The 8,055-nt window shown below is 34.8% G+C and overlaps 1 protein-coding gene across 1 annotated transcript; it reads left to right on the forward strand.

The window, feature by feature from the left end:
- The first annotated feature begins 6,338 nt into the window (after positions 1–6,338).
- On the forward strand, positions 6,339–8,030 carry LOC132172294 (tRNA:m(4)X modification enzyme TRM13-like). Its single transcript, XM_059583767.1, has 5 exons — positions 6,339–6,478; positions 6,582–6,647; positions 6,770–7,075; positions 7,161–7,413; positions 7,559–8,030. The coding sequence occupies exons 1-5, from the start codon at positions 6,378–6,380 to the stop codon at positions 7,670–7,672; spliced, it is 840 nt and encodes a 279-aa protein (XP_059439750.1). The 5' UTR covers positions 6,339–6,377; the 3' UTR covers positions 7,673–8,030.
- Positions 8,031–8,055: the final 25 nt, after the last annotated feature.

Below are 8,055 nucleotides of genomic sequence, written 5' to 3' on the forward strand. Positions count from 1 at the left end.
AAATACTACTTCATCATCATCATCATTCTCTTTCAAGTTTGGTGCATGCTGATGGATAGACGTTGGCTCTATGCGTCTTCCCATATCTTCCATTTCCATTATTGTACTTTGACTCTCTCTCTCTCTCTCTCTCTCTCTCTCTCTCTATATATATATATATATATATATATATATATATATATATATATATGTCCTCTCTCTATGATATTTTGAAAAGTGTAGTTTAAGAAGATGATAAAGACAGCTACAGCAGCTATAGCCAAAAAAAGAAAACAAATAGATCAAATTAACTGTCAAAAACATATATGAAACCTGTATTAGAAACCAAACAAGATATCCAACATATACATATATCATTATATTTTTATGTTATTCAAGAAATAATTAGAAAACCATATTGTATTATTAGACTAAATGAAACGTGAGGACAATTTGTAGAGCATTTGCACATACAGATATTTATATTCATAAGTACCTGGGTTTATTTGTTCACTTCTTCACGACCATTTTAAATTTCCTGCAACAAATAGCAAGTATTAGCTAGAGAGTAAACGTGTTTTCATTTAAGGAAAAAGCTTTGAGAAGATGGAGGAGCACTTGAGAAGGCAGTGAGCTATATGAGATCTGTATGCCTATAGCAGCATTATTTGAGGATAATTTATAGAGCCATCGAAGTATCTTTGTGAGTTGAAAATATTTATTTACAATTTGTAAGTACGTATTTTCAGAATTTACAATAATATGATAGAAAGTTTAACATCATGTCAATTATTATTTTTAAAAGAAAAAGAAAAAGTCTCCTATATATAAAAAAAAAAAAATTATTTTTAATACAATCGACCTTCAACATCTTCTGTGTAACATTCTCTTTTGTTAAATTTATTTTAGTTTAACCATGTTGTCGTTTAGTTTCCTGGAGGACCAAATCATACTTGGATTAAACGAAAGGGTTTTTTCATGCTTTCATTTGAATAATAGATGTTATTTGAATTCTAATAATATATATGATCATTAAATTTATTTTATTATTTGCATGAAACGTACGGTTAGGGCTTCCACTCTCTCATTGTTTTTCCAAAGGACATAAGAGAGGATTAAAAAACCCAAGATTGTCTCTAACTCTTCTCTTTGGCAAGAGGCAGCCGTGAATCACTTATTTGTTGGCGGAAGGGAAGTATTACTAAGGGGAAAATACATTTTACCTCCATAAACTATTCACTCATTTGCACTTTGATCTCAAATGTTTAAAAAGTGACACTTGACCCCCTCAAACTTCCAAATTGTTGCAATTCGACCATTCTGACTTTTTTGTTTTTTTTTTTCCCAAAATGCCTACATCCCGAGTTTTAAAAAAATTAAAATTAAAATTAAAAATTAAAAATTAAAAATTAAGGGGTGGCCGGCCACCCCAATTGCGCCTAAGGGTGGCTTTGGCCACCCCAGACTGGACACCTCTTAATTTTTATTTTTATTTTTTATTTTTTATTTTTAACTTGGGATGAAGGCATTTTGGAAAGAAAAAAAAAATCATAATGGTCGAATTGCAACAATTTGGAAGTTTGGAGGGAGTCAAGTGTCACTTTTTAAACATTGGAGATCAAAGTGCAAATGGGTAAATAGTTCAGGGGGGTAAAATGTATTTTTTCCTATTACTAATTTACTAGACCATATAATTGACAATGGCTGCGTATCTTTAACCTCAAATTATGCTCAAATTGTTCAACTTCATCTATGATGGTACAGCTAGGAACAAGATGATTAAACTTTTTATTACCAATTAATATTTGGTATTAAAAAGAAAAAAAAAATTGAGAGATATTTGTCACATACCTAGATCTAGAACAAGTTATAATATCTCTATCTACCTTTCCTATGATGAGCATGAAAACACAAAATTCTAAGGTTGAATTTGAAATTTGCCCAATGACTTCAAATAATTAACACCTAGAAAGAAGTGAATAGGTGTTTTCTTGACCGTCACAATAAGCGCTAGCAATTTAAACTCAACAACCACACACAATATCACCAAAATTAAACAAAGAATAAAATAAATTAAGCGAACACAATAATTTTGACGATGAAGTGAATTGTTTTTGAAGAACTCATCAAAAGTAAAATCATTTTGGAGACGGCCAACCCAGGACACTTATCCGTTATAAAATATATTCAAATTACAATTAGTTATACTTACAAAACCTTGTATAAACCTGAATTATACTCCTATCACAGTAACTTTAGAACTCCGGTCAATCTTCTATCAAGCTTTCTTTGCAACTTGGAACTTTGGTGGCTCAAGGTTTGATGATTGTGTTGTTTAACAAGATCTATGAGAGGTTTAAGAATTACAAAATAATGGCCTTAGGGTCTATTAAAAACAATCGTGGCTTATGATGCTTATTTAGGCCATGAGAAAACAGAGGTTTAAGGTGCAAGTCGGTTTAGCAAAAACGTTGTCTAAGGCCGTGGCATTCGAATGGTTAATGAAGTGTTTGAACGCATACTAGGGTTTTCTAGTTTTATCCCAGCCAGATTCGAATGGAGTTCGAACGACGCTGCGAATGGATGTCTTGGATCTAGCTTGAAAACATTAGCATTCAAACCTTCTTTGAATAGGCTTGCGATAAGACGTCTCTATAGCTCTTTGTGAAAATACCACCATTGGAACTATCTTTGATTGAATTTTGATGGCTGAACTTTCTTTGCAAATGACAACTTATGTTCCTCAATTTTAACCAAGTCTATAAACGCCAATTAAGTATTGACTTGAACCAAAACTTTCAATCAAACTGTTTTTGACACAAAATTTGCCAACGTTAACATAAACCTAGCAGAATCTTACACCTAAAACACAAGCTATAAGCTATTGATTTGGGATTGAGATCCAGATTATTGTACCGAGTGCAATATTTATTATTTTGAGCAGTTCATTTTAAATGAATAGTCCAGATCTTGACAACATGTAAGAGAGAGAATGAGGGCATGCAAGCCAACAAACCACTCAAGTGGCTAAAGACTGGTTCAACCATCTTAATGGCTGGTTTGAGGGTCACCAAACCACCCATCTGGCCAAAGGATGTCATTTGGCTACCCCCTAATAGCCAGTTTGAAAGTAGCAAAATTATTCCCTTTGACCACAGAGGTGGTTAGGCTATCCTCATCTACTTCATTTTCTCTCTTATGTGATGTCGTGATTTGAGTCGTTCATTTTAAATAAACGGTCCAAATAAAAGGTATTGCATCTTGCCGGATCTCAATCAATTGACTTGTTTCTTTGTTATACTAAGGTTAATTCAAGAGGCTACAAATCAGGGATCCCAACCTACAGGACGTTTCAGCCTTAATTCATGTTAAGGGTCTCCAAAGTGTGAAAGCTTGGTGGAAATGCTTTAAGCTGCATGGCTCTACTACTAATTAATGCTTATGTAGATGCTCTAACATCCACGTGGAGTCATCCCAGTATGGCTAGCCAAAAACGATCGAGTAGGTGAAAGGCCACATAGGAGTGGTTTGAATGCGTTGTGTTAGTTAACAAACAGGAACCACATGTGAGAGTTGAGGAACATATTAACTGACATAATGTGTAAGTATCTTCACAAATAAAAGATTTGCTAACCGGACCATAATTAAGCCCCAAATCAACCCAGCCAAACAGAACACTAATTAGCCTAAGGCAGGGAGCACTAGGAACTAGTCATATATAAAACTCTTAAGGCTTGCGTCGTGTGTTCTATGTGCTTATGACGCAAAGTGAGGCTGTCACACCTATAATTAGAAACACGTGGAACCTCAGCTTGTTGCCGTGTGTGCACTGTCACACGACACCAACTAAGCCCTTCAGTCTATAATAATCTTTAAAATAACCAATTACCAATTTTTCCACTCTACCCTTATAAGCATTAATTCTGTTCCATCTAATCAAAGAACTAACTATATATATACATATCCTCTTTGCTGAAGGGCACTATTGGTATATATGTTCTCTGACACCAGTATATCTACCTCTCAACTGTGCATACCCTCTTCACCATCTCTCTCTCTCTCTCTCTCTCTCTCTGAGTTCTTTGTTTTTGCAGTGAGATAAAAATGAAACTCCCTAGAGGGCCATTGTTATTAAAATTCCTTCCTCTGGCCTTGGCTTTTCTCCTCTCTTTTGCTGGTTGCAGTACTACTACTGGTGCGTTTTGCTTTCTAACATTACTGGGTGTATGTAATTAGAATTTTTGTTACTTTTTCTTTTATCATTACAAATTTACATCTAATTTTTGTAATTCACCAAGCAGGTTCAAGGATGCATGCGAATGGAAACAAGGTGCTGCAGGTAAGTCTTCCAGCAGCAATTCCAATGCAGTAATTAACAAACAACAACAATGGCCATTAATTTCTTTCTTTTTTTTCTAGCCAATAAACCGAGGGAATACATGGTGCATTGTTAAGCCTTCCACAGATACTGATAGGCTTCTTTACAACATAGAATACAGCTGCGCTCAAAGTCAAGTGAACTGCAGCCCCATTCAGCTTGGAGGTAGCTGTTTCCATCCCAAAAATGCAGTCTCCTATGCTTCCTTTTCTATGAATCTCTTCTATAGGGCTGCCGGGAAGCACCCTTGGAACTGCCATTTCAATGGAACCGGTCTCATCATCTCTCAGAACCCATGTAAGTAATTGTGTGTATATATAACTTTGAACAAATTATTATTTACTGATATAATTACAACTGAGTTATAGATTGCATGTTGATGATGTTTGGCTTGGCATGCAGCTTTTGGCAGTTGTCAATATCCCGCTTGATGAGGGAGCTGATCAGGATATATATAGGAATTAATTAGCTAAGAAGGAACATATATACTTATCTACCAGCTGAATAAATATCAGAGGTTTTCGTAGTACTTTCATTAATTGTTCTGATATATGTTCAAAGTCCCCACTCTTCTTTCATACGTTCAGGTGTTGTTTGTAACAGATGAGAATATTGAGAGACAATTAAGCTCGATAATGAATAAAAAGCAAAAGGTAGCAGTGGTTTAATTTTATTTACTACAAGTTAGATACTTAATTATTTCGGCCATTAAACAATTAAATTATAAGTCCAGCGTTAGTTGTCTACATTTTCAAAAAGTAACATGAGAAACAAAAAAAAAAAGTTGTTGAAAATGATTTGAAGACTTATATTATGCCGAATAAATGTCACCTAAAAATGAAAAGATCGTCGACTTAATATATCAAAGTAACAGACATATGAAATCATCTTGACATGATAGAAAGGGTGATGTAAATGAAGAAGATAACAGCAAGCAGGTTTAAGAAAATGACAAGGAGCTTTCTCAAGAACATGATCATGAGAGGCTCCAGTCGCAATCTTTCTATATATTGAAAGAAAATACAAATACTAAGTTGGACATATAGTAAACATGTGTTGTAAAAGAAAATGTCACAATGGTACGTACGGTAACTTGTAGAAGGAAAAATTTTACAATTTGTACAATATTGTAGTTTTCCTATAGTCTAATCTTTCCAAACATAAGTAAATCAAATCTTCTCCCATGAATACGGTGAACATCTCTTCATATTGACTGTTGCTTTTGTTAAACTATCACTTATCCTAAAAGAAGAAGGTGAAAAGACCACACTCTATTGCTTCTTAAAAGCACTTTCAAATTTTAGACTGGCCAGCCACATTCAAACCAGTGTATAAGAAAGAGAGGAGGCCGGTGTTCAAGCGTCCATTGCATTTAAGACAACCCTTCAAATCTGGAATAGGAAAATGGAGAGGATATTTTTCGACTCATCCTTATTTTGTTTTGTGGATATTTTTTAACTAAGGACTCAACCACGAGTGCAACCATCTTATATATGGTTTGGGGGGCTTAAGGTAGTTTCCCAAAAAATTTAAAAATTCCATAAAAACATATATATTTGTTGTGAAAAATAATTTTAAAAATTAATTTTTTTCCCTCAATTTGTTTTTTTGATGATACTAGCAATATTTTGTATTGAAATGTGTTTTTAAAAAATGCATGTGAGAATAATTAAACATACATCAATTTAATTAGTAGACTGTATTGCAAGAAATTAAATAATTAAAAGGAAACTTGGTAATCTTTGTTAGCGAATTTATTTTTTTGTCATATATTTTCTATTTTCAATTCAAACATGTTAAAAACGATTTTGTTTTCAACTATTATATCAGAATACAATAATAATAATATTAATAATAATAATAATAATAAAAATAATAAAAATAAAAACACTTCTCAAGTCAACTTTTAATAATAATGGACAAAATAGTGCTTTAGGCAGAAAAACGACACCGTCTCCATTCGAGGTACTGTAAAGTGTAAAGGGCTCAAAGCTTGGAACAGCGAGCGAAACAGAAGTAGATGGACGCGCTAACAAGAACGGACATGGAGGGGAGCCGCTGCCAGTTCTGGCTTCCCAAGAAAAACAGATTCTGCGCCAACACCCTTCTCAACGATTCCTTGTATCATCAACATCTCTCTCTCTGTCTCTGTTTCTCAAATTCCTTACGGGATCTTCTGTCTTTGATTTCTCAAATTTTTTGCTTAATCGAAATCTTCCTGTAGGTTCTGTGGCAACCACAACCCCAGGTCCAATGGCCAGTGGATTCCATGCCCACTAGACCCTTCTCAGTATTCTTTCTTTTCTTCCGCTTTTAACTATCTGGGTTTTAAGTTTTTCACTGTAAACATAAGCTCCATGTCTCATGTGATTATTAATTCTTTTGTGTTCTTTTGGTGGATTGATTCTATAGCTCTGTACTCAAGGATAATCTTGAAGGGCATGTTAAGAGATGCCCATTACTCAAACAAGTTCAATCCTTAGCTCTCCAACCCTTTTACCAAAAAGGCGTCAATGCTGGCAGAGGTGAAGAAGAAGAGGATGTGGATAATGTATCTTCAGAAACCAAGAGGGCTGCTCTTTATAGTATGGGTGTGCCTGAATTCTTTAAATTGATTGAAAAGATTGAATCTGTTCATGGGTTGATATGTAAGGCTATCCGTGACTCGTATAAGATGCCTGAAGCTTGCAATATGTGGATTAAGGGAGAAGTAGATGGGTAAACATGTTGGCATTAATGATTTTTTCGTTTGTTGTGTTGCCGTGTTGGTGTGGCTTTGTAAAAGACGAGTTTTTGTTTGCAGGAAATTGCCATTTCAGGAGAAACATGTTATTCAACAGGCGTCGATTCTTGGGAACTTGGAAGAATTTGGGGTGTTAAAGAATGATGTTGGGAGGGAACAGTGTGGCTCTGAGGGGGCATATGAGGGTGAGAAAAATCGTATCCCTGCAGTGGTTGAGTTCGGAGCAGGGAGAGGCTACTTGACACAAATGCTTGCAGACTGTTACGGGATTGAAAGGGTTTTTCTAGTTGAGAGAAAGTCATACAAGCTGAAGGTTAGTTGGTTTGACTTGAGATTGCTCTCAAATTAAGGCTAATGTTACTTGTGCTTTCTTATAACCTGATTTGAAGATGTTCATGACCTCTTTGACTTAGATTTATCAAATTATTAATATCATGTCATGCCAATGCTACTTCTAGGCTGATCGATCTTTGCGACAGAAAGAGAGCTTGATATTAGAGCGTTTGAGAATTGACAGTAAGGGTCTTTGGAATCCTTTTGTTGTAAAAGATATTCTCTACTTCCATTATTAGATATCTGCTGCCTTTTATTACAATTCGGATAACTACATTTACCAAATTAATTTTCCGTTGACAATTAACTAACATTATAAATATGTTATGCCTATGCAAGAGTCTCAAATTTTGAAAAGTTATGTTCTTTGATAACCCAAGTATCAAGGTCCGAAATGCAGTGCATTTAGAATCCAACTCTCTCCGTTGACTTTAAGCGTACTCGCAAAACATGGGTACTTGCTTGAGCACAAACATTTATATACACGGAAAAATTTTGAAGGCTGATTTTATTACATGAATTATAAATATTGTAGCACTAGCTTCTTTTATGCAACTAGGTTCGGTCAGTTATGCTGCTGAAGAGAGGGAGTGTTGAAGTTCTACTGATAATGGTGGTGGTT

The sequence above is a fragment of the Corylus avellana genome, chromosome ca2, assembly GCF_901000735.1.
Source record: "Corylus avellana chromosome ca2, CavTom2PMs-1.0".
Lineage (NCBI taxonomy): Eukaryota > Viridiplantae > Streptophyta > Magnoliopsida > Fagales > Betulaceae > Corylus > Corylus avellana.

Bases quoted from the DNA above. Each gene is read 5' to 3' on its own strand.
- LOC132172294 (XM_059583767.1), top strand. From the start codon at position 6,378: ATGGACGCGCTAACAAGAACGGACATGGAGGGGAGCCGCTGCCAGTTC. The intron at 6,648-6,769 runs GTATTCTTTCTT...TTGATTCTATAG, and splicing joins TGCCCACTAGACCCTTCTCA to CTCTGTACTCAAGGATAATC. The intron at 7,414-7,558 runs GTTAGTTGGTTT...TGCTACTTCTAG, and splicing joins GAAAGTCATACAAGCTGAAG to GCTGATCGATCTTTGCGACA.